The sequence below is a fragment of the Vipera berus genome (genome assembly GCF_964194415.1).
Source record: "Vipera berus genome assembly, chromosome: 1".
Classification (NCBI taxonomy): Eukaryota; Metazoa; Chordata; class Lepidosauria; order Squamata; family Viperidae; genus Vipera; species Vipera berus.
Window position 1 is genome coordinate 230,101,041 of NC_138202.1, and position 26,850 is coordinate 230,127,890.

General features: G+C 38.0%; 2 protein-coding genes across 2 annotated transcripts in view; both read right to left on the minus strand.

Moving 5' to 3' along the window:
* DST (dystonin) overlaps positions 1–26,850 on the minus strand; it is a 315,143-nt gene that overhangs the window by 153,249 nt on the left and 135,044 nt on the right. The window contains exons 16-32 of the mRNA XM_081346025.1: positions 26,733–26,810; positions 26,483–26,644; positions 26,273–26,377; positions 24,719–24,814; positions 24,211–24,336; positions 23,382–23,534; positions 23,000–23,154; positions 22,716–22,842; positions 21,835–22,018; positions 20,073–20,230; positions 18,466–18,644; positions 18,120–18,258; positions 15,534–15,727; positions 13,567–13,729; positions 12,807–12,890; positions 11,725–11,832; positions 9,303–9,401 (exon numbers count right to left, since the gene is read on the minus strand). Coding sequence (XP_081202151.1) covers positions 9,303–9,401; positions 11,725–11,832; positions 12,807–12,890; positions 13,567–13,729; positions 15,534–15,727; positions 18,120–18,258; positions 18,466–18,644; positions 20,073–20,230; positions 21,835–22,018; positions 22,716–22,842; positions 23,000–23,154; positions 23,382–23,534; positions 24,211–24,336; positions 24,719–24,814; positions 26,273–26,377; positions 26,483–26,644; positions 26,733–26,810 — 2,310 coding nt within the window. The remainder of the gene's footprint in view (positions 1–9,302; positions 9,402–11,724; positions 11,833–12,806; positions 12,891–13,566; positions 13,730–15,533; positions 15,728–18,119; positions 18,259–18,465; positions 18,645–20,072; positions 20,231–21,834; positions 22,019–22,715; positions 22,843–22,999; positions 23,155–23,381; positions 23,535–24,210; positions 24,337–24,718; positions 24,815–26,272; positions 26,378–26,482; positions 26,645–26,732; positions 26,811–26,850) is intronic.
* On the minus strand, positions 84–6,653 carry LOC308660131 (uncharacterized protein; the record flags this gene model as incomplete). Its single annotated transcript, XM_081314350.1, has 3 exons — positions 84–2,932; positions 3,683–6,364; positions 6,648–6,653. The coding sequence occupies 3 exons, from the start codon at positions 6,651–6,653 to the stop codon at positions 1,040–1,042; spliced, it is 4,581 nt and encodes a 1,526-aa protein (XP_081170476.1). The 3' UTR covers positions 84–1,039.

Here is a 26,850-nt window from a genome sequence, read left to right on the forward strand (position 1 = left end):
GATATGATAGGAGTATAAAACTGTCCTTAAATTTTTTGACTGAGCAATCTTAAATGTTAAAACTAAGGTATAGGCCTCAGTGATTATAATTCATTATCAAGTACCTAGGATTGTACTACCTTACTTTGACAAACTCAGCTTAATAGAAATTTGCATGTTTTACCCTTTTTATTTTTTCATATAATCAATCTATAAACCCTTGCAAATGTATAATTTCATGTTTTGCTATTCCCTGAAAACTGACAGAAGTTGTTATAAAAATAGCATTTAAGTGTCTACACACTTAGCTCTCTACTCTACTCAACTTTGATTGAAATACTGAAATTCACAATTTTTAATAACATACTGTACACTGATTTGATTACAATGGAATATATATATTTTTTTAAAAAAAATTAAAAGTTCAGCTGGAATGGCAAAAAACAGATTAGAATGAAGCGAAACGTATCAATATAATTCATCTTTCTATAAGCTACTATTTTTATTTATACAAAACAGCATCTGAAGCACAATCCAGCCATAACTGAAGTACAGTTACATTATGAGAAAAATTAAGCATGAATTTAAATCTTCCAGAGAAATCAATGAAACATAGAAATATCTAAATTTTATTGTGTTCTAAGGTTACAAGCACAGAGCAATACTAGATTTAGAGTATGCAAACCACCATTTATAAGCAAAGCCAAACTGTGTTGCAAGGTTTAGAGTTTGAGTGATATTTTTTCCCTCCACCATGTTGTACAATTATGTAAGTGGGAATTATTTCCATGATGTGACAGTTTGTCCCTTACCACAGAATGGAACTTAGTTCCAAGAGAAGAGAGTATCTGTAACTCAGGGTTGAACTGTGAAATCCTTGGTGCAGAGTCTCTGAACTTGGTTGTAAACTTGAAAACATTCAACTACCCAACAAGGTAACGTCATCAGTGCTAGTGATTGTGGGGTATTCTCCCTGTATAGTCTTAGAAATAATCTGTTTATTGCTACAGAAGTTCTGTCTCAAAAAAAATAAAAAAAGGCTCCTCAGTGTTTAGTTTAGTTACTGGGTAGAATAATAAAGCCTCGATATACCTGAGGAAATCATCTCCGAGGCTTCTAGCAAGCGTAGCCCTGTATAGCAGTCAAAAACAGCTCCCTGGAGAGCTTCCTGATAGGTTAATTGCTTTTTGGTCTTAGGGCACATCAGGCTTTTTGCATAGAATTTATCGTCTTGAGTTTTTGTGGCAGTAACAGCATCAATGAGGCCATTCTTGATGGCATCCTCCATTGACAACCTGGAATGAGATTTGGGATCTATCAACCCGCCCGTCAAATGCTGATACTCCAAGCAGCGAGTGCCTACTTCTTTGTCTACAAGGTTTTTATTGATTGCTTCGGTGACCGAGAGAACACTGTTGGATAAAGGATGCTTAATGCCACTGAAAATCAGTTCACATTGCCGAAGGTGTTTAGCACACGCCTCGTCAATCAACTCCCTTTGCAAGGCTTCCGCCACTGGGTATCTCTTTCCAGTCAAGGGATCAATTACCCCTCCTGTGCAGGTTTGAGCCTCCAGACACCTCAGCGCAGTGTTCCTGTCCACCAGGTTTTTGCGAGAAGCTTTTGCAATAGATATTCTTTCATTTGTCTCAGGCAGCCAGACCCCAGCAATGGGACTATGGAGATCGGTACGTGGCTTGGAATTGGTCAGCAAAATGTCCCCAAGCTCACTGGCTGTAAGATGCCCTTCCTTGTACTTGCTGACTGACACCCTGTCTATTTGGCCAGCAATTAAGGCCTCATCAATATTGAACTGCAGCCCCGTTTTCAGGTCTGTCAGAACAAAGTAAGAATTTCCACTGGCATCAAAGCACGTGGACTCTTTCCACTGAAATTCCTGTCCAGACAACTCAAGGTACATACTTTTGTCAATCAGGGACTTTTTATATGCTTCATAGGAAGTCATTTCCGCACCAGTGTTAACGTCAACCACAGATACCTTATAAATCTTTTCTGCAGACGGAGTGCTTGTTTTCCTCTCCCCAACTGGAAGTAGGAAGCATTTGCTGGCTACATCGAACACACACAATTTCAGCAGGTCATTATAATACATGGCTTGCCCGTTATTGGGATTCTCAAAGCTTTTTTTGTTACTGGAAGGTTCGTGTAAATATTTCAGCATTGTGTTATTCAACAAGCCTAGCTCGATGGCAATCTGAGGAGGAATACGGACACTTCTGATAGGGTCAATGACTCCCCCAGTGGCAATCTGAGCCTCAAGAATGTTTTTGCCCTTTTGCCTTTCTAAAATTCTACTTTCCACTGCTTGGTAAACGGACAACTTTTTCCCGGAAAACAGATAACCTAAAACTGCCTTTTCCGCCTCCAGAAGCCTAGTTTTCCATTCATAATCTACCAGTCCGCTGATGATGGATTCATCCACTGACAATTTTTTACCAGTTATGGGATCAATGATGAAACCTGTGGCAGCCTGGGCTTCTAACAATACTAAAGCTGAAGTTTTATCAATTATTCTTTGTTTAGCTGCAGAAGCAAGTGAGATCTTGTTTTTGCTAGCTTCTATATACAGCCCAGCTACTGCAGTAGGCTTTGTTAAAAAAATCTCAAGGTCTTTTTGCACCTCAGCAATTGCCTTCTTCCCTAAATGGAGCTGTCCAGCTGTGGTCAGGTCTAGAAGTTTAACTTCAATCAACTGCCTGGCATTTACTTCCTCTCGGAGGCCTTGAAATTTTATCTTATCATATTCAATAGGAATCTCCTTGGCTTGCTTCTCCTCTAAGGCAGTACTGATCTTTGAAATATCTTCACTCCTAAACCCTTCTGATGCTCTGTATCCCTCAAGAAGTCTTCCTTCATTACCAAATGTCTTGCCATTTTCTTGATTAAATGTAGAAGCTTCAGCATGTACACCATACTGCTTGCTGTTCGCTATCTGTAAACAGGAATTTTTTTAATATAGTGAAGGACGTTACATTTAAAAAGCAGCATCATATCATTACAGTAAGTGGGAGGGAGGAATGTAGAATACAAACAGCAAACAATATCAGCCAATTTATTAGTGCTGACAACACAGAAGCTGTACGAGCAGGAAAGCTGAATGAAAACATAGAAAAGGACAGAAAAAGAATTATGCTTTGGTGTATTTGATTTAAAAATTGCAACTGGTGGTCATTACTCCAGCTAATAGATAGGTGTCATGATCCATAATAGTAGGACTGTAGCCAAAACTGGACATTGGTGTGTCCAAGGAAAAGTCATCTTTTACAAATGTACAAAAAATGTACTTAAAAAATCTAAAAGGACAAAAATACAAGCTTAGTTAAGGGTGAATGCGCCACACAATAAAAGTGACAACAGGAAGAGAGGGAAAACATGCAAAGGGGATGGGATTAGTAGGGAATCCTGAACAGAAACTTTTTTAGGAGGGGGATTTTTTTTGTTGCAAATCTCATAATGTAGATGTGGATTTGAATTGTGCATATTTATCTTTACAACAGCAAAACATCTACACATTTAGCATAGTTAGCCAGACACATGGGTGTAAAGTACATCTAAATAACTATGTTCTTCTACAGATCGGATACCATCTTTTAAATAAATGGAGAACCTTCAGAAGAAGAAAAGAGAAGTGCTAAGGCAGAAAGGACAACGAAGGCCATAAATATCAAATTGTATGGTGTACCTCCAATGGATGCAGTTGTTTCCCTAATCCCATTTCATAACTTTCTTCATGTCGTGAACTGAGGAATTTGCCATCTCTCAAATTATCTATTTCTGATAATCTTGTGGCAGGTTTGTTGTTATCAATGCTGATTTCAAATTGTGTACTCATTTGGGAAACATACTCCGAATACGATTGTTGGTTTACTCCACTTCCCAAAGAGTGTGAGATTCCAGACAGTTGGAAAGGCTTTTCTCGTGACAATGAATCAGTAGAAACCATCTGCAATTTCTGAGCTAGTAGCTGTTCAGATTTACAACCTGGGCTGCTTATCTCAGTTTGCCGTCTTCTTAATAAAGGAGAAGTATTTGTGCACGCTTTACGTTGTTCAAAATCTCTCAGAGAGGCATCTCCCAAGTAACCATAGTCAAGTCCTTTCAATCCAAAGTCCAACTGGATGTTCTTTTTGCTGATCTCGTTCTGAAACAAACGCAACTGATTGCAGTGCTCTCTTTTCTGCAGATCTATTTGGTGCTTCAAGTGTTCCATTGTTCGTTTCTGCATCTGGAATTCTTCTTCTAGTTTGCGGTATTTCTGCAAATGTTCCATTTCTGCATGTTTCCCTTGTTGTAGCTGATCGCGACATTTCTGAAGTCTGTTCTGCAAATCTTCAATCTGAATCTGATACATTCTGATGTTTTCTTGAGCCATATGCTTCTCTTGCTGTAAAGTGATGCATTCCATCCTTATACCTGAAATGTCATTTTCAGCAATGTTGTGCGATTCCAAGAGTTTATCAAACTTCTTCTTAAACTCTTCGGCAGAATGCTTATATTTAATTGACTCTTCCTGGAGCAATGCCATCTTTTTACGTGCCGTTTGCTCGTCTAAAGTCTTCTGGTGGAAATCATCTTGCAGCTTCTTTATCTTATTGTTGAGTTCTTGAATATGAGCTTGTTGCTGCTGGATTTTCTGCTCATTCATTTTAAGTTCCATAGTGAATGTACTCACCTGGGTGTTTAGGTTTCTCAGCTCCATCTCGGTATTCATGTTATAAGTGATATCCCTATCACATTTCTGCTTATACTCATTAATTACATCTTTTGCATTGACTAACTCATCTTCTAATCTCTTGATTTCATCCAAGTGCTCTTGCTCAATTATGATCTGTTTGTGTAGCTCTTCATTTGTAACCCGGAGCTGCTCTTTGAAGCTATCAACCAAAGCTTTCAATTCGTCATTTTTCCTGTCAATAATCTGTCTCTCCAGAACTATCCTCTCCGATTCAGTGTGCACTTCGGTCATCATAAGTTTGGTTTCACTATTCCACCTCGTAAGCTCATCCACCTTTTGCTTTAATTTTTCTACCAAGTGATTACTGTCGGCTAGGTCATCTTTCAGTCGTTGAATAGTCAGGTGGCTCTCTTTCTCGTCTCTTGTTTTTTGAAGCAGTTGCTCCTGCAGTTTTCTAAACTGCTCCTGCAGGCTGCTTGCTTCCCCTTTGCATGATATAGTTCTCTGTTCAGCTATCATTTTTTCTTGTTGAAGAGAAGCAATCTGTGAACGCAACTGCTGAACAGTAATTTCGATTTCTGTGTGTGTCCTTGACAATTCCTCCAGCTCCCTCTTTAGCTGTGCCTTTTCCTTGTGCAGTGACCTCAAGTCTTCCTGATAATTCATATTGATTCTTTTAAGTTCCATGGATTCCTGCATTACTTCTTCAGCTTTGCCTGTGGCTTTCTGCAGCTGCTTGTCAAGTTCTTTTAGTTGCTCCAAGTAACTTTGCTCAACCAGTTCTTTCTGATCCAACTCTATTTTAAGACGTCTGAGAGAATGATTGGCTTCATCTAGTTTTTCTTTTAATAAACGAGCCTTTTCTTCAGAGGATGCATTCTGTAGCTCAAGTTCATGAAGTTCGTATTTTAAATCCTTAATTATTTTTTCAGACTTTCTGTTGGCCACTGTTAGTTCATCTACTATTTGTTGGAATTCCTCTATGTTCTTTATGTCTTGCTTTTCTCTGAAAATGTCTGAGCAAGTTTCTTTTCCTATTATAGTAATTTGCCTTCTGATGTCAGTTATTTCTTTTTCTCTGAACTTGTTTTTCACTGAACTACCTTGCATTTCAAGATCACGTTCCATTTCCTTAATTAGCTTCATAAGCTTCTCTTCTTCAGCTGTTTTTTTCTTCAGCTCTTCCATTAAAGCCTTTTTTTGCTGCTCCAGGTCCTGAAGACTTGTGTCTTTCCTTCTTAAATGTTCTTCAAAAGTTTTTCGAATCATGTTACTTTCTTCTAGCTGAATTCTGAAAGCCCTAAGGTTTTCTTCAACTGCATTTCTTTGAACCTCAGCTTTCAAAGTCAGCTGTTTCACCCGTTCTAACTCCTGCTCCGCAGCTTCTTTCTCTTTAAGGACATCCTCTAATTCCATGGAAATTCGTTTTGCTTCTTGCTCAGCCTTAGCTTTCTGAAGACAAATCTCTTCGCTTTTTTTCTGCTGCTTCCTTAATTCCCTTTCTGCATCTTCTTTGACTTTTGGAAGTTCTTCCTCCAGCTGCAGCTTCTGTTTCCTTATCTCCTCCAGAGCCTTCTCAAGCTCATTTATTCTTGCCATAAGTTTCTTGTTCTCATTCAGTACTGCTTTCTGCTGTTCTTCCAGGTTAGAAAATTCCCCACGCACAAGGGCCTCCTTACTTTTCAGAGTCTTAAAAATAAAAGAAGAAAGAAGTATGATCATATGTTTTAATAATAGTACTGAAACACATTGAAATGGTGACGCATGGTTGCCGAAATACTTACACTATTATCTACAGCATTTCAGCCACACCGACTGCTGCCCACCACCACTGTCCCACTCAGAAAGCCACCATAAGAGTAAAGAAAAAGCGGCAGTGAGGAGTCCACCAACTGATGTCCTTAAGAAGAATTCTCTGCTCATTCAGGACAAGAGCAGCTCAAGGATTTGAAGTTTCTGCCCCAAAGCATACTTGCATGTGTCTGTGCTTGAAAGCTAAAGTAGAATAACTTCTCAGCAATACACATCATCATGCAAGAAAAAAAAGCATTTTGGCATGTTAGGGTTAGTCGAATATGAAAAGGAACGTTTTAGTACATATGACAATTCTTGATTCGGTTAGGCATCTGAAAATACTCTCATAAACTCAGTGAACCAGAAAGCTGATTTAATTAGGGAATAAACATATCCTTCTACCATAAGTAACACCAGCTGCCTGCAATTAGTGCAGGTTCGCATCCCACCAGGCTCAAGGTTGACTCAGCCTTCCATCCTTCCGAGGTAGGTAAAATGAGGACCCAGATTGTTGGGGGCAATAAGCTGACTTTGTAATAATGCCGCTTGGGGGTGTGTGTGAAAGCCCTAATAAGCAGGCATATACATAGAATGAAGGCTACTGCTAAGCTTGTAAGCCGCCCTGAGTCTTCGGAGAAGGGCGGGATATAAATGGAATTAAAAAAAAAAAAAGAGGACCCAGATTGTTGGGGGCAATAAGCTGACTTTGTAATAATGCCGCTTGGGGGGGGGGCGAAAGCCCTAATAAGCAGGCATATACATAGAACGAAGGCTATTGCTAAGCACATGGATTTGTGCTTAGAGTGTAAGCTGCCCTGAGTCTTCGGAGAAGGGCGGGATATAAATGGGATTAAAATAAATAAAATAAAAATAATAATCATTATTTAAATCCATGTAGTAATTTTTTTTCATTTTTCCCCCCCTATCCAAATGGAAACAGAAGAACCTTATTCTAAAATCGTACATTTTGTTTTATCTGAGTATACACTAGCATATAGGTGCCAGTCGAAAGTCAGATTTTCCCACTTCTGCTTCCCTATTTAATAGTCATATTCAATCAAAAAAACTATTTATGTAAATAGAACTGAATTTCCATCAGATCTCAAATGATTGCAATAAAATTTACTTTCATATATAATTTCTAAAGAAACATGTTACGGCACTATTTTTAGTATTTCATAATTATAGTTCCATTGTAATCGTCTAATTTTGGAAGCACAGGATAACCAAGAGTATTTTTGTTAAAATAGTTTAGATCTTGACTATGCCATTTAAAAGAGTAAATCCACTGAAATTATAATTTTATTTATGTCTAACATAGAATTCACATTGCTGTACTTTATATTTAAATATACACCAATTAAAACAAATCATTAGGCAAATCGACCCCATATATCTTTTAGAAATCTTACAGCTATTTGGAATTATTTTAAAAGCAATTAAACCCACAGGCATCCTAGGACTATTAGAAACACTGTTCTAGGGAATGATCTTTATACTGGTTTCAAATTTATATTTTTGAATGATAATCACACTTTTTTTGGCATGATCTCTGTAGGTTAGTTGCCCATCTCTTAATTATAATTTCATCTTGCCATCCAAGATTCTACCAATGGTTATTATTTTTATCACTTTTCTTTATTTCTCGTTGTGCTTTTTCACTCACAGCCAGCAACAGATTCAGAACCACCAATACTCTTTCTACAAAGATTTTCTACAACTGTCTTGCTCAATATTACATATGGTGCAATGAATTAAGGAACCTTTACTTGCATGTGACTTCATCCACATTTCCCTGCTAATACTATTTCCAAAGACTAAATAATTTGACTTTATTGTTAGCTATATTATCAATATGACATGCTTCATCTGGTATGTCCTCTTTTTATGGCCACTTTCTAGCCACACATTTTAAAATGGAGAATGGCTGCTATTTATTTCCCCAACTTCCAACCCTATAAATGAAGTTATTTCCTATGCCAAAATTATCCAAAAAAACTCACCACAAAGATATTTAAAAGAGCAGTTTGCTAACTCTCTAGGACCAATAAATACAAAGTATGCTAAAACGTTTTAGTGGATGATTCCTGTATATTTTTCTCATGAGGACCCAGATTGTTGGGGGCAATTAAGCTGACTTTGTAATAATGCCGCTTGGGGTGTGTGTGAAAGCCCTAACAAGCAGGCATATACATAGAATGAAGGCTCCTGCTAAGCTTGTAAGCCGCCCTGAGTCTTCGGAGAAGGGCGGGATATAAATGGAAATAAAATAAAAAAATAAATAAAATAAATAGTCTAATAGAATAAAAGAACTCTGATGAATTGGTCCAATCAATTGTTTACAGAATAGTATTTGTTTTTCTGAAAGATGAATAAGCAAACTATTAAGTCAAAGCAGGACATTCTGACTTGTTAATGAGATTGTGTTTCTCATTACCTGACAGAACTATATATGGAAAAGACAGATCATCAATTCCTTCTGCATCTTTAACAACGCAATAAAATTTATTTTGAACATAACTTTACCTAAAGGAGCTAATTTTATCGATTCCTCTGTACCTGAGGGATTCCTATGAAGACCCACCACAGAAAAGTGTTTTAGCAACTTAAGGTGAAAAGTAATCTTTAACCTTGATTAAGTAGTTTTCAAATCAGAATTATTAAAGAGGCAGCATGCCATACAAAAAGCATACAAAATGCATTTATTACACCGGTTTCGGTACTAGTGCCTATAAATAACATAAAGCTGATAAAGAAATTCTGATATTTACATTTTCACGTAAAGACGTAAATTATTGTTCTACTGTTCCTCTGATAATATCTATTGACTTACCTCTTCCTCCTCTAACCTTTTCAAGGAATCACCAGCAAACTTTATATACTGAGTCATCAAGGTTATCAAGGCTGTGTAGCGTGTTCTTAAATCCATAAACTAAAATGAAACAGAGGAATAGCTCAAAGTATGACAAATAAAAAATGTAGCTTCCATTATGATTTCTGAAAGAAAGGGAAGGTATTTTGTGATCAAGCTTGAGAAATGTACTACATCTGTTAGTCATAAGAAAAAGGGCTTCAATGTAACAAAGCTGTGGAATAGAAGTGACTTTGGTTTCTCTTACGTGGCCTCAAGTAAATACTACAGATGGTCTCAGGAATGAAACATGAGGAATCATTGCATCATGATGATTAGCCTTGGTGATGCAGTGGTTAAAATGCAGTATTGCAGTTAAACTCTGCCTATAGCCTGGAGTTCGTTCCTGATGGAGCTCAAGGCTTGATTCAGCCTTCCATCCTTCGGAGGTTGATAAAATGAGGAGCCAGATTGTTAGGGGCAATATGCAAGTAATGCTGACATTGTAAGTTACCTAGACGGTGCTATGGGGTGGTATATAAGCCTAAATGCTATTGCTATCATGGAATTAATTGCTTAATTCTTAAATCTTCATCCTTTAAACTACTAGCTTTAGTAATCATATGCAATACATCCTAGCAGTGTTTTCTAAATGAGACCTCTTACCATTCAGTACAGTGGACAAGGAGAGTCAAGATTCTAAAGTCTAACAGGCATGATTTGCATTAACTCATTTCTATGTACCAGCAACACGTAACTAGATATCTCAAACAATGTTCCTGGTAGTCATTTTCTAGACTCTTCTGGCCACTACAGATATCCTTTATATTTAGACATTTACTTTTTAAAGTCTGCATTGGCAAAACCTGCAAAACCACTGTAGACAAAGTTAGAAGAGAGACTACTTATATTCACTTTCTGTAGGTAACTATTACATGTTTTATTATTTTCTGGCCTTGCGGTTGTAATAAACTGATCTGTCCTGATGTGATTATTCTAACAGTGTGGCTTTCGCAGAGGCTCTCTAGAACTATATCTAGATCACAGACATCAGAAGAGGCACTGAGCTGAGCCTCAAACAAGCTCAGGCCTTCTGGAACTAAATCTAGCTCCCTGGTTAACTGGATGCATCAATTGATCCAGTTCTGGAGTTCATGCAACACACTTCTCCTCAACATGAGACAGTCAAGTATGTCACAGAAATTGGACCAATGTAGTTAACAGCTATTATTACAAAAATAAAACTATGACATACAGCAAAAAGCAAGAACTCCACAAGTTAGACCCATCTCTTATTTCAGAACCAATATGGTATAGTGGCAAAGATTGCAGGACTAGAAACCAGGAGATTCTGAATTCTAGTCCTTCCATAGGCATGAAAGCTGGCTAGGTGACCTTGGACCAGTCACTCTCTCTTAGTCTGGCTACCTCACAGAATCATGGCTGAGGGGAAAACGGGAGGAAGGAGGTAACTTTAATTGTACAAAATAAAGATGGGATGTACATCTATTAAATAAACACTGAATATATGAATTATTTGGAAATGGGGTAATTCATTTGCAGAAACTAAACTTTAAAAAATTGTCATTAAAAATACTAACTAATCTTGGTCAACTTCATTCTTAATCGTTTTGATGTCCTGACTCCAAGTGTCCTTAGGGCTTAGAACAGTGGTGGCGAACCTATGGCATGTGTGCCAGAGGCGGCACGCAGAGCCCTCTCTGTGGGCACATGTGCCGTCGCCCCAACCCTGCCTCCCCGTCGCCTCCTCCTCACCAGCAGCCCCCCTGGAGGAGAGTCACCCCCCAGGTGCAGCCCGCGCAGAGCAGCACATCTAAGGACATGGCAGCTGGGCAGCAGGGACAATACTCCGTCCTTCCACCCCGTTGTGTGCAAATGATGCTGCAGGGTGCGGGCGGAGGGAGTGGCCGCTATGGCACTGCAGGGCCGTCTGGGCGATCTGCGGCAGGTCATGGAGGTGGTAGGTGGCCCTGTGGGCAGGTGGGGCAGTGGTGGAACAGGGGCGGGCAGGGCAGGGCAAGGTGGGTGGAGGCGGGGCAGGAGCAGGCGGGGCAGAGCGGGGATGGGAGGGGCAGGTTTTGGGCACTCGGTGTCTAAAAGGTTCACCATCACTGACTTAGAATGTTAATGAATGACAAAATGATGAGAAGGAACTGTCTATCTGCAATTTCATGTTGGGGAAAAAACCCTGATCTCCCTATATGTCAAAAACCTCTGTTTATGTTCTAATTAACTGGGTACCACTTTTGTATAACTTTTGTTTAGTGGCTCTCCTTTTTCCTACCTCTGTCATTTAATGTTTTGCAATGTGAATTGTCCTGTGAAGCCTAGGTCTGAAAACATATAAATAGCATATAAGTAACTGCTTAAACAAATAACCTACCTCTTGTATAATGAAGTCAGAGGAGCTCTGCATCCTTCTGCGTTTTACAGGTGATTTTTGCTGGGAATCAACCATGGCTCTGTATGTCATTGTTTGCAATTCATAATCCTACCCAAAAAAAAGAAAAGAAAGGAGGGAGATGGGGTAAGGGGACATAAAAACTATAAATCGTATGTTCCATATTAAGGATCCATCACAGAGTATAAACACAGTTCATTACAACAGGCCATGATACTAGTGTAGTAAAACCTGAACACAACAAGGGCTGAGCCCCTCCTCTTGAACTCTAGAGTTACCACAGCTGGAGAAAAGCAGATTCTCTCATGTCATTGCATATTTCTTCGGTAATATAAAAAACATTTATCTCAGGCTGAGGATGGTTATCCCTGCAACACCAATGAAGATCCCTACACAATGGGGAGAGGAGTAATAACAAGAGGAAGCAGCCCCAAATTTCCAGGCAACCACTATGGCAAAAAGACCACCGTGACAGTTTAATACAGACATGTCAAACTCGCGACATCACGTGATGTCACGCAACGTATCGGGACGGTTTTGCCATTGCTGGCAAAATGATGCGTCCGGCCCATGGGCCGGCAGTTTGACATCCCTGGTTTAATACATGTAGTTTCTTGACTTATGCCACAATTGGGGCTAGAATTTCCTTTGCTAAGTAGGATATACTTGTTAAGTGAATTGCGTCTGGTTTTACAACTTTTGCCGCTTTCGTTAAGAGGATCACTGCAGTTATTAAGTGAATCACATGGCATTAAGTGAATCTGGCTTCTCCCAGTGACTTTGCTAGCCAGAAACCGGCTGGGAAACTCACCAGTGGCAATCATGTGATCCCAGGATGTTGCAACCATTGTAAACCACATGTTGGTTGCCAAGGGCCCAAATTTTGATCAAGTGATTGTGGGGACGTTGTGATAGTCCTAAGTGTGAGGACTGATTGTAAGTCACTTTTTCAGTGATCTTGTAATTTTAAACAGTCGCTAAATGAATGGTTGGAAGTCAACGACTGCCTTTACACTCAGCTATTTTTCCCTTTGATAAGTAAACACACACAATTGCAGGTTTACCTTTACTGCAGTTGAATACTGTTCTGAGTATTTCTGGCATTCATCTAGTTTGTTTTGTTTCATCTCTATTTCAGACACCAGCATCTGTAAAATAAGTAGTGGCATTCAATATACAGTACTTTTTTTAAAAAAAAAACTATTTTAAGACATTCATTTTCCATGTTCCTCCTCCTAAATAACTTTAAGCAAACAAATAGAGAAAAGCATTATGTTGCTTAGATCTATTGAATCTGTTTCTTTCATCTGTTAAGAATTACATATGCTATCAAACTATTTCAAACCACATGCCAACATTACGATACAGCATTTAAAATGAGATGGTTTTAAATAGTTGAAATGAACATTGCTATTTAGCTTAATTGGACTTTGAAAATGCAGGTTAAGAGTATTGATGCCTTTGTTGGAGAAGAGTCCTAAAACTACCGTGAACAGCCAAGAAAACAAACCAGAAGATCCTCAGCCAAATCAACCCAAAGTTCTTTCTTGAGGCACAGATGATCAAAATCAAGTTATGCAGAAGACCTAGCAATCTAGAAAAGGCCCTAAGGCTGGGAATGGTGGAAAGAGAAGAGGATGGATTTAGACACAGTGATGATAATAATGAGTTCATTGTGGGAAGACCTAAAAGACCAGGTTAGGGACAGATCTATGTGATCGCTAGAAGTAAAAAAAATAATTAAAGGGCATACAATCGATCAATGCAGCTGAATTATTAATTCGGTTCATTCAAGTGATATTATGGAACTTTTCATGATTGTACCTTCTGCTCATTTAGCTGTTTCGCCAGAGCTTTACTGTTCTGGGGTGGGTTTTCCTGAAATTTTTGCTGTGTTTCTTCAACTTGTTTAATCCAGTTATCCAGTGCACCATAAGTATCTCTGTAGTACTTTAGTGATTTATTGATAGTCTCCAAGTCACGCAACCTATAGTTGACAGGAGAGCCATTTTAGAAATGAACAAATGGTTATGTTAATACAATACTGCAGTAACTGCCTTTTTTATAAAGATGTAATAATACTTGGCACATATCCTCCAGTTGTAGAACACCTGAAGATAAATCATATTATTTTCTTCATGTAATAGATTAACAAAGGGCTAAAACTGAGGGGGTGTGCTTCCTAGAGTTCACTAGTAAATTCATGGCAAAGGAAAGATGCCGCTTGGTTATCTTTCATTACGCACTTTTCTCAGGATTAATACAGAAGAACTGCAAAACTATTAAAACGAAAGTTTCACATTTCAGTGAAAGCATAACTTCTATAACTGAGCTAAGTATTATCAAGAATTGTATCTTTTCTATAAGTTATATACCAAGGAGCAGAACTTTCTAGATAATCTGACATCTTTCCATAAAGACTAAAATCAGTATAATGATCCATATTCTGGGTTTTTTTGGTGGGGGGGGGGAGGTGAGACCTCTGGCTGTCCCTCATTTGAAATGCCAGGCAGTAAATAATTTGAATAAGCAAGAACGATTACAAATAAATAAAAAGTGTAATTTAAAATTATCTTGCAGTTCTGAACCACCACCACTGGAGGGCTATTCTCTAAACTTACTTCTCATTAGGTAAATTTGGAAACTGCAATGTGGAAACCAGGAATAAACAATCAGTATTCTTTCATGAGCTCATTAAATTCAAGTTCATTATAGAAAATACTATTCTGTCAATTATATCACATTGTATTGCCAAGTTTTATATACCTGTTTCCTAAGCAAACACATAAATACAATGACTAAGGAACAGTAGGCAATAATTAAATGTTATGCTAAATGCAACTGAACTAAAGTGATAGGTTTAATTAGTGCAGCTATGCAATGCTTTGGATTCAAAAGAAAATAAGTTGCTAAGTGGGAGCAGGGACATTCACACAGCATCCATCTCCAACTCATCAAAGCAGCTGCATCTTTTCTCAGAATCAATGGCCACCAGGAAAATAGTTGCTGAAGGAATTTCAGATAGATACCACATTCATAAACTGTAGAATCATTCCTGGAAAAAGCCACAAAAGCACTATTGCCTGTAGTGCTTTCCATTTCTATTACAGGACCTCCAGATTGACTAATTCAGTGTAATTATTTATTATAGAATACAATTAATTTTGAAACCAGTAATTCAAATGTAAAAGCCTAGCAATTACTTTTAATTAATGTGTACACACTTTTATATTCTAAAAAGCAGTCATCTTGAAAATGTAATCCATAAGTTTCCTTACTCCTCTGTTTCTCACCCTATTCATGAGCTGAACTTCAGCGTTATTCTAATAAATGGCAGGCCCAACTGCTTTAATCCCAAGTTTGACCTAAACACACATACAAAATGGAGTGGAGATATCACTGTAGGAAAAAAAAGGGGGGGGCAATGCTGAATCCTCTCCGTAACAGCTTATTTTTCTGTAGAGCATAATTCGCTTCTCTACTCAAAAGAGAGTCACTGAGAAAAGTGCCCTGGGAGGAAGGTGATATGAGGAAAAGAGAAAATACAGGGCAACTTCAACTTTTACTGACCTCATTGAGTTTACATAACGATAGACAGATCGACTGCCATCCCGCATACCATTTAGAGATGCCTATTTTGTCACTTTCTTTCCAATGCAATTTCTATCACTACTTCCAAACTAATGGCAGCTACACACACCCTACAGTACAGTATCATGCAATGCGAATATTTTATACTCCCTTGATGAGTTTATTCTTGTCAAGACAGTTTTTTAAAAGAAAATACTAACCTGTTTTCAATCTGAGAATGAACGTTTTGCCACCGCTCAGTTAACTGATCTGCTTTCTCTTTGTGCCAGTCAAAGTCAAGATCACGTTCCTTGTGTGTTTTAAACATCTGATCACTAATTGCTTTCGCTTTCTGGAGTTCATCTTCTAAGGCATGGAATACTTCTCTTTTTTCATCAACTTCAGCTCTCCATTGCTAGTGAATAAAGTATGTGATGACAAACAGACAATATTGTTCCTAGTGGCATCTTCCCAAATGCCATTCTCAATCAACGTGGTCCATCAATATGCTAGGTAAGGTTAGTAAGAACTATAATTCACACATTTGTGACTTAATAGGTAAGAGAGGACTACTACATTATAATCAATCATGGGGATATACCTTAGTATGTCAAAGAAACATATTCACTTTACTAAATATTGCCAAATACATGTAATGTTATAATATTTACAGTATTCTTATCATGTAGCATTGGAGACACAATTAAGTATTCCCAGAGCTTATTCCATAGGAAGCTAATATTTTCAATCTTCCCAAGCAAAAGGGAAAATGAGGGCAAGGAGAAAAGCCTAGGCTACAACTTCATTTTTCCTGGAAAAAATGTCTTTATTATGGATATAAGGCAAGAAAAGGGAAATACTTTTTTAACAGATTACTTTAACTATTTTTGTCTTTAAAGCCAGAGAGTGGAAGAAAGACTTCAATATTTGAAATTGGCAGCTTTGGACCGTTCTTTATGATCAGTCAGTGTAATATGTAGCTCAGTTTCTAATAAAGGGATAGAATGGAATGACATCTACAATCATTTGAACTGATTATATTTTATCAGCCATTTGCAAGTATTCACTCTCTCAAAATAAGGGGTCCTTGGTGCTCTCTGAGCTTGCTTGTTTCTTGCAGACGTTTCATTACCCTAACTAGGTAACATCATCAGTGTTTACTAACACTGTTTACTGTGATGTTTGCTGTCTGTTTATATTCTGGTGTCTTGCTTGTCTGGGTGGGTGTCTTGGGGATTCTTTGGTTGGGCTATTTACTAATAGTTCTGTGGCAATTTCTTGATTGGGGTATTGCTTGACTGTTGATCTGAAGGTGACCTTGGAGTTAAATCTATGCTGATCTGAGTACTGATTACTGGTGGAGAAGTGCTGGAGTCTTTTTTTTCTTTGGGGCTGGTTGAGTGTCTCTTTTGCATAGTCTATAGATGTTGTTAATGTCTATGTGTCTATTGATGGCTGATTTGTCAGAATGCCAGGCTTCTAGAAATTCCCTGGAATTTTTGGATTTGGCCTGGTCTAGGATTGTCACATTTTCCCAATTGAAACTATGGTTAAATCTGTCTATATGTTGTGAAATTAAAGAATTTTTGTCATGCCTTTTGACTGCCAGTTGGTGTTCATGAAAACCAGTAATCAGCACTCAGATGAGTATAGATTAACTCCAAGGTCACCATCAGACCAATAATCAAGGAAGCAACACTGAGGGGGTTTTAATTTAACTTTAAATTTTAAATTTTAATTTGTTTTAATTCTGGGCTAGTCTTAATTTAATTCTATTTTAATTGTATTTATTTGTATTGTTTTAATTCACCCTGTAAACCGCCCTGAGTCCTTCGGGAATAGCGCGGTATATAAAATCAATTAAATAAATAAATAAACACCCCAATCAAGAAACTGCCACAGAGCCATTAGTAAACAGCCCAACCAAAGAATCCCCAAGACCACCCACCCACCCATCCAGACAGGCAAGACACCAGAATATAAACAGACAGTGAACAGCACTGCGGCCGCGAGAGTTGTCTTGGGAGTTTCCCGGTACTCCCATGTTACACCATTGCTCCGCGAGCTGCATTGGTTACCAGTTGTCTTCCGGGTGAGGCTCAAGGTCTTGGTGATGGTTTTTAAGTCGTTACATGGCATGGGTCCGGAATACCTCGGGGACCACCTGCTGCCGGCGTCGACTCCCCTCCGCCCTGTGCGTTCCCACAGAGAGGGCCTCCTCAGGGTGCCTCCGGTCAGAGAATGCCGGCTGGTGGCCCCCAGGGGGAGGGCCTTCTCTGTGGGCGCCCCGGCCTTATGGAATCAACTGCCGGTTGAGCTCCGGATGGCACCGGATCTTCGCTCCTTCCGGCGCGGGTTAAAGACCCATTTATTCGAACAAGCTGGCCTGGCCTGATGGGGGAATGTTAGGGTTTTAATGTTTTTTTATATTTTGATTGTTTTAATTTGGGCAATAATTTAATCCTTTTTAACTTTTGTACTTCTATTTATATGCCCTGTTCACCGCCCTGAGTCCTTCGGGAGAAGGGCGGTATAGAAATTCAATTAAATAAAAATAAAAAAATAAAAAAATAAATACTCCTTACTAGCACTGATGATGTTACCTAGTTAGGGTAATGAAACGACTGCAAGAAAACAAGCAAGCTCAGGCAGCACCAAGGACCCCTCATTTCAACCCTGAGCTACAAATATTTCCTTCACTGGTACTCTCTCAAAAGTCACTCATTGTGTAGCATGCAAAGTGTTTTATCTTAACCTAATTAAAAGGCATATTAATACCCATACCAAATTAATGCCCATATTCATACCTTCAGTGTACCCATCAGGTTCTCGATATTGCTCTTGTCAGCAGTTAACGGGTCTTCCTCACAAAGTTTAGTCTCGTACTGTTTTACTAGAGTTTCAGCTCCTTGAGTGTTTTTGAGCACCAAATTTACAGTTTTTAACCTGAAACAAATAAAACGTGTACTAATAACCTCTAAAAATAACAATAACATTTTCAAAATATTTTAATATATCTGAATTCAATTTAATTCTATCCATTTGAAACAAGAAATCTGTTTTTCAACATTAACATTTTCACACAGCTATTTTCATAGCTAAAAAATATTGCTACAATAACAATGATAATGTGCAATAAAAGGCCTTACTTACTTTTCGATGTAAATGGAAGACATGGAATAAACTTGATTCATGTTCTGAATTACAAGATTAAGTTCAGAGCGCAGAGTTGGGACCGAAGGGGAACCAGCAGCCTGGCTGAAGAAATCATTGCATTTATCTGTGATTGTTTCCAAATCATCTTTGAGTCGATCCAGCTCCTTTTTGAGCTTCTACAGAAAAAAAGGGTGAGGCTTATTTTCATATAGTGAAGGATTCTCACAAATCATATTCTTAAACTAAGGGAAGAGCATGAACTGAAGTCCCTAAGAACCACAAGCAACAGCTACAATAGCATAATACCAGCCTTGAACCAACTTGGGAGGACTGATTAACATCTCCCTCTCTCCCTGCCATCTTATTCCTTCCTATTGTATTGGTTGGTCAAGATGTCCATCATCTCTTTTTTTGTAACCCTTTGTAAGTGAAAGAGCACAACAAGATGTTACATTTCTTATGCTAATGTGGCTGAAAGCCTACATCTTTTTCCTCTTTTTCTCCCTAGTTAGAAACCTATCCCCAACTCCATATTAATTTCTGATGTAATGGTTTAGGCCAGGGGTAGGCAACCTTGGCTCTTTTCTGACTCGTGGACTTCAACTCCCAGAATTCCTGAGCCAGCCCTGCTGAGGGGAAAGAGAGAGGTTTCCAAGCTGAGCCATGCTGGCTCAGGAATTCTGGGAGTTGAAGTCCACGAGTCATAAAAGAGCCAAGGTTGCCTACCCCTGGTTTAGGCCATAGGTGTCCAAATGTTTGGCTTGTGGAATTGTCTTTGGCCATTATAGCTAATGTACATAAATAAGAAAATTCCTTTATTATTATTTTTTACAATCTGGACAGCTAGTAATTACACATTAGTAGCTGTCCAGGGCCATATGCAGCCTGTGGACCAGGAGTTGGATATGCCTGGTTTAGGTCCTTGGTTGTTTTTTCCTTCCCAAAAGTGGTTATGTAAACAACTTGGTATAAAACATTATGTGATAACTGTAACATTTCCAAATACAAAAGATACATCACTATTTTTAATTCTATCTCAGAAAAGTCACATGGAAAGTATGTCCTAACTAAATGTATTTATATTGACCAAATTGTCATATCTACGTTTGCACAATATGCTAAACTGCAAGATTTAGAATGATAAACCAACTATGTTCACAAATTATAAACCAATCCTTATAACGCTGTCTCAATTTTTGCACAATTTGTGTTTGTGTCTGAATGATCTTCATCTGACCAGGTCAAATGAAACTATCAGAGGATTCACAAAGCAAGAAGGCCCAATTTCTTTTCTTTACTTAAGAGTAATGATAGGGATGGGAGGAAATAGTAACCATCTGGATTGGAAGTGTAAGATCACTAAATACTTCCCTGGATTATTGTATTTCATATGAATTTTGACGGTGCAAAGATGAATTCTATTTATTCTTCCAGAAGACTTTGATTCCAGTCTGTAACAATTTGCACTTATTCTGAGTATTATTTTTTAAAAAAGCCCTCAACAGATGTAGTTTTATCCAATTAATTTAATGCAATAAAAGTAGTTTGAACTTGATTACAATGTTCAAAACGGTAGTTTTCACCAGCAAATTAAGAAGAGTTACCTCTTGTTCAGAGATACGGAACACACTTTCAGGTAGGTCATCCCTCTCCAGAGGAGTTCGAATTTGCCTAATCAAACGATCTTCACAATTCTCCAATCGAAGTCTGATGTTTCGAACTTCTGAGATGTATAAATTATAAACAGATTCTTCATGCTCCTCTGTTGAAACCAATGCAAACGTAAGTTAAGCCAACCGATCTTATTTTTCATCTGCTGCCACATGATATTCTACAATTAGAGTTTCAAAGTTTAGAAATATAACTCTCCTTGAAATCCAAAATAATGTGCAATCAACTGTTCTGGATAGTGATAATGAGAAATACTGGATGTGATAATAATGTGGTGTGGAAAAAAAGGAACGGTGTTATGTATTTCTTGTTTCTAACCTTTTCTGCCACCTTTAAAATATCTTTTCTATTTGAAAGAAAAAAGTCACCTTGAATTTCAGGCGCCGCAAATTTCCCAGAAATTTTAACATTACAGAAACAGGTTGCATAAGAATTAATCTTTTTTTAGAAAGTTTGATTGTTTTTATAGGGTTAGGGATAGAATGGGGTCAGGGTTAGGATTAGGATTAAGGTTGGGGTCAGGGTTGGGGTTAGGGTTTCCCCCGGTAACATTTTCAATATTTATGTGTAAATAATGTAACTTCTCTTAAATGTTCTTATTCTTAGCTTTTTTATGAATCCAAACAATTTCTACAAAATGTGACTATCCTATTAAACATAGGTGCTATAATTCCATTTGCAATGGTACTGCTTAATGGGATTGCCTATGCACGGTTCGTCTTGAGATGATTCTACTGTGGGATCATATTAAGGCTACAGTAATAAATCCCTTATCTCTTATTTCAACCCAGCATATCATAATTCTATGGAATGACCTAAATTCATTTTAATTAGCTGTAATCTGCTCCTTTGTGCTTTTCTGTATCATTAGAATGTGAATAAATAATTACAATATATGCACCCAGCTTTTTAGAATTATGTAGGCATTTGAAGCTTAAGAGTATTGAACATTTTTAGAATGGAGATATTTATACGTGTAAGAATGAATGTTCAAAAATTTTGATAGACTATAGTTATGTTATGCAAATACAGATATTTTTTTAAAGAGAGCAGTAGATATGCTCTTCCTAGTAATTTATATTGGCAGTCTAACAATATCTGTGATAAATTCTTCATCAACACTAAGCAAAATTTATTTCCACATCAGACTGCTAAAGTAATAATCTGTTCTCCAACAATATCTACGCATTCCAGTATTCATTTTAGAGCCTCAAATGAAATCAGAATGCATACTATTCAAATGAGAGCACTTATGCAGAATTGCCAGACGTTTCTTCCACATCCACATGTAGAAAGTGGATTACCAGCAACAATAATGAAAAGGAGGCAAATGTAAGCCATTGGTAGAGGTCACTTTCTTCTTTTTCAGGTATGATTTTATTTTCCTGATCTTAGGAGAAGCTGCCTGCTTCTACACACATACATCAGATGTGCAACCTATATTACTAGCTAGCTAACTCATGTGAATAATTGTTCACATGACAAGGAAACCTGGAAAGAAAGGATACAGAAGACTGTGGGCCCTCTTTTCTGTTGCTGGCAACCCAAAATCTTCAACTTTGCACTAGGTGTTGCTATGATCCAATTAAAATACTGTAGTTGACACATACAAAGCTGAAAATACTGCATCTACAACAATATATCACATCAAGGAATTTATAAGAGTCTCCTTTCTGAGATGATTAATATACTTGCCTCTCTCAGCAGACTTAAGGAGCTCTTGGTAGTACTGCTTGCATACATTCACCTCCCTTTCCAACTGGGCAATGTCAGCAACAGAGAAGATTTTGGATTCCTGGCTGTCTTCCAAGAAGTCATCAAAGCGAGACTGCAGGTTGCTTAAAACCTGCTGATGTTCACCTGGCAAGAGTGTTTTGATCTAGAAAATGTGTTAAAATTGGAATAAAATTTAAAATCTTTCCATCCATCGGTAACATTCCTTCCCTTTCCATGATATAAACATAGAGCACAGACTCCCTTAAAGCTCTTATTCGTAAAGCCCTTAAACCATCAGTTACTGAAATTTTGACTCAATAAGCCAGGAAATGTCAAGCATCAGGGAAGTCAGAAGATCAAGGCAGTTCACATGGATAGAAAGATTTATTGCAGGCTTAAGCTCTCTGCAAAAATCTGAACTACTAACAGCCAAGGGAAATTAGCGGGAGATAAAAATCAATGGAAGTCAAGGTGGGCTGGACTTGACCTCTTGTAGGCATGAACGGACTCAAGACTGATCCCTCCCTCAGGCTCAGCTTGGTCATCTCCTATAGAAAGGGGTGCCTCTCAGGAATACAATGCCCACAGTTTATAGATACAGTGCATAAAGACAAACATCCATGGAACCACATCTACTGGATAATGTCACAGGTCAGAATTTTTTTAGCATTTTTATAGCAAATTCCAATGTAATATTGGTACATGTTTAGCACTTGCAATCTTTACCTATCGTTGTAATGATAAAATGTAAATTCTTCATTTTAAGATCATCTTGCTGAAATACTGAATGCTCAGGTGGGGTGGGGAGTGGGGAACTAACTAGATATCCAAATGAGAGTTGGAATACACAAAGAACTTACCGAAGCCACATTACTTGCTCGAACAGTTTCAATTTCAGTTGTTAAATAGTGCCAAGAAACTACACTCTTCAAATTTATGTGTGACTCATGCCACAGAGCTAGGACATTCTGATATTGCTGCTCAATTCTGAAATGCATAAAGCACAAAAGGGGATTATGTTAGCGATATCACAAGACAGTCTTAAGAATGTACTGGTAACAAATTTCCTAGACTGCATACATTTTTCAGAATGATTTTAAAAAGCAAGTGACATTAATATGGATTTGGTGTGTGTAATTCCTACCTATTTGCAGTGTCTGTGGCTTCTTTATTGGGAGGAGGGACGGTAAAACAAACAGAGGGAACCATGGCCTCATTGCCACTTGGGCTGATCACTTTCCATTTTGCTCGATGGGAGTTGCTTGCCAGGACACATTCATCATCCTTGTAAATGGTTATCTAGTTGTTAACAGAAAACCAGATCAACTGAATGAGCCTTTCTCAAAGCACCTCTGTCAACAACTGATGCAACAACAAAAAAGTGACAAAAGAATGAAGTAAAACTGATTTAGCCCCCAACTGTGGCAATAAGCTGTGGAGGAGACTTCCAGGAGGTTGTTATCAATACCCAGCCCAGGGCCTTCTTCCTCCCCATCACTGATTCAAAGATGGTAAAAGCTTCCAACCTCAATCTGTCGATAGTCACAGATGGCCTTAATTGGGATGGACGTTTTTAGGGAATTTTCGGGATTCCTCGGCTTTAGCTGAACTATTGTCTTTGCTCTGCCCACAAGGCCTGCCACGGTGCTCTTGTACTGCAGGAGCTGTTCTTTTTCTTCCTGGATGCCAAATTAAAGAAGAAACATATTGAAATCAGTTAAAAATCAAGCACCCTTTTCTTGGAAGTGTTTTAGGTTTTCTTGGGGTTTTTTTTCTTTTTCTAGTTTGGTTTCTTTTCCGAGACGTAATTCACAAGAGACACAATCGGGGACATTTTTGACAGCCTTTTCCAAATTGATGATTTGCAGATTTGTTGAGATTGTTTCCATTCTCACGGAGTTGTCATATGGCTGGAATCCTAGTAACCGTTGTTGCAACACATCAGGAGGGAATCAATGCTTTGTACAATAATTACTATTCTCTAATAATTATAGTCAGATTTGGCAGAAATGACAACATCTTGAACAAGGCAAGCTATGATCTATTTGAAATAATTTCACCCAAGTATTTAGGTTTATTTGTTACAGTTTCAAGAATAATGGTTATTTTAGGCATAGCTTGATTCATACAGGCTGTTTAATAAGCTTCCAACACTGAAAATTAATGAATGCATACTACCTTTGTTTTTACAGGGAATGCCTCTCCTCAGTTAAAGAAAAGGTTCTGCTAATAGACACTGCACACATCTGTGTGTGCGCGCATACGCATGCATCACCCTGGCTAAAGGCATAATATCTTAGAAAGTATTAACACATACTGGAAGAGTAAAGTCAGCTAACGTATTCGCATTCCTACCATAGACTCTTGGATCATATCTTCTAGTTTATGAATACTGCTGGATCTATCACAATTGTATTTTCGATGTACAGCATCTCGTAAATTCTTCAAGTAATCTAGAGCTTCTTTGGCATCACTAAAAAACTAGAATGAAACAAACTTTTCATTTAATAAGGCACTACTGAAAATATGTTTATTATACACAGAGGAGGGAGGGAGGGGTGGAGAGGGAGAGTTCAAAAGATATCAAAACAGTAATGGTTACTGATTTTTTTACAAGATTTATATACAATATACTGGACCAGTAGAATCACACTACTGGAATAATATAAAAAAAGTCTCTCTGAAGCATCTGAATTAAACGGGTAAAAACTGTATCTTTGTCTTAACACGTTTTTCGCATCTGTGAAATTTAAACATTCCTCTTCACTGCTTAGCTGAGAACCACATTAAAATTTCCTTCTTGGTAGTATAGCTACAGCTGAAATCTGCAATCATGTCACAGTATCTTCAATTTAATCCATACCTCAAAATAGGCAGTGTTTTCTCTTAAATGCTGTTCAACACATTGGCAAAGCTGTAAAATCCAGCTCCACTGGGTTTGCATTGCAGCTCGGTAGGCCTGAAGGATACAGAAAGAGATAAAGAACCACGTGTGTCTATGCAACCTCAGCCCCAGTTCTCTCTAATGAGAGAAAGAATATGAATAGATTTTCCCTCCCCCATTCCTAATGCCTTTGTCTCAACTGTATGCAGTAGAACAAAAGCACTCTCTAAAATATAAATTGCTCTACAAAAATAATAAAAATTTCTGAAAAGCCAGGTTGACTGCAATTTAGAATCTATACTATTGGACAGTGGCTGCCTGTCAAGTTGGTTAAAACTAGTGACACTCGCTACAAAATCCGGTAGAGCGTGTTGTTTAATAACAAGGACAGATCACAAAGATCATCTGCTTCTAGTTTTTAAGTATTGTTCTAGAATATCCATTCTGACAGAGATACAGAATCAACTAACCTGTGGTCAGTACTGAAACTCGGAGGTGCCCATATGAGCTAGCTACAGTCTTTGGTTGCAAGAGATTATTCTACAACAGTGTTTCTCAACCTTAGCAAGTTTAAGTTGAGTGGATTTCAATTCCCATGGCTGGCTGAAGAATTCTGGGAGCTGAAAACCACTCTTCTTAAAGTTGCTACGGTTGAAAGTACTGACCTACAGTATATTTCTTAATTCCAGTCCAAAATAAATATAATGTCCAAGTAAGATCTGTAATAACATACAATTGTGATGCATAACAGCAATTAAATATTTATAGGGAGAGGCTCCTTATTACCAATGAGCAAGAGAAATGCTGCCCCCCTCTAGGTGTACTAGATTCACTCTTACTCAAACATTAGATGGTGCTATGGTACTGGAATTCTCCATGGGGAAAAAGAGCGCTCTGCGTTCCTTTTTTAAGTAACTCAAAACAATCAGCAGTGAAACACAGCCAGCAAGGGCAAGAAATAGAACAGAATCCAATAGAAGAAAATCAGGAAGAGTTCAGGAAGAAATCACAATGGGCTTAGTAGGAACCCTAAACAGGAGGGCCACATTTTGTAATCTTGTTTCATTCATTTTAGGACACCAGCAAGGTGTCATGCTGAATTTTAAAGACTAACAAATGCACTGAGTCATATAACCTTTCACACTCAACTAAATGTATTACTGCAAGAAAAGTTTATGTGCAGCAATGCAGCAGTAACACAACATGGAGCAGTGGAACCCAGTCATAAATATTTATCAGGAGCTTTAATGTGTACAAGATGAAATCGGTGATGCCCGTTACTGACTACTGTTGGAAACAGAAATACAGTAGAGGACTAAACAGGAAACAGCGTCACAAGATTGTATATGAATTTTCTCCCAAGGTTTTTTCAACAAAAGCTGGGGTGGGGGGGAAAGGCTGGTGTTAGAACAAACACAACAAGCATACAACCAATTGAGGGAGGCTGCAATTCTGCAGAACGTTATTTAAAACTGTTGCTTTAAATTTGGAATACTACAAAAAGTGCTTCTAAAGCCAGATTTAATAACCTACCTCAATAGTTAATCTGGCAGGGTGGTTTTCAAAGAGCAATTGTTCTCCTATTTCCTGAACTGATTTAATAACTTCTTCTTTCTGGTCAAGTTCTCTCATCAGATCCTTTCAAATTAAAAAAAAAAGAAGAAGAAGAAGAAGCTTTTGAAACCTGAAGCAAGTAGGGAAGAATACATTCAGTTTTATTTTTAACCTATTACTAAACCTTACGGCATGATATTCCTTTTTCCTGGCTATATTTGTGTTCCTTTCACTCCAGTCATGCGCAACTTCCTCCTCCTCCTTTTCATTCAACCATATAAGTTCCCGAGTGGCACGTGATACAAAATTGTGAAGGGTGTCAAGGTGTCTTTCCTGATTTCTAGAGGCATTCTTGAGAAGACAAAAAACAAAGTTTGATTTTGCTTACATTGCTAAGGAACACCCCACTGAGACCTGGACTTCTTGACAATGATCTTACCAAGAGTTTTGCATATTGACTTTCCAGTTTGTGCAATTTTTCTGCATAGCTGAGTTTGAGGGGAGCAGTCATTTGGATCTGTGTAGAACAAACTGAATTAGAGATTTCTTTTTTTTAA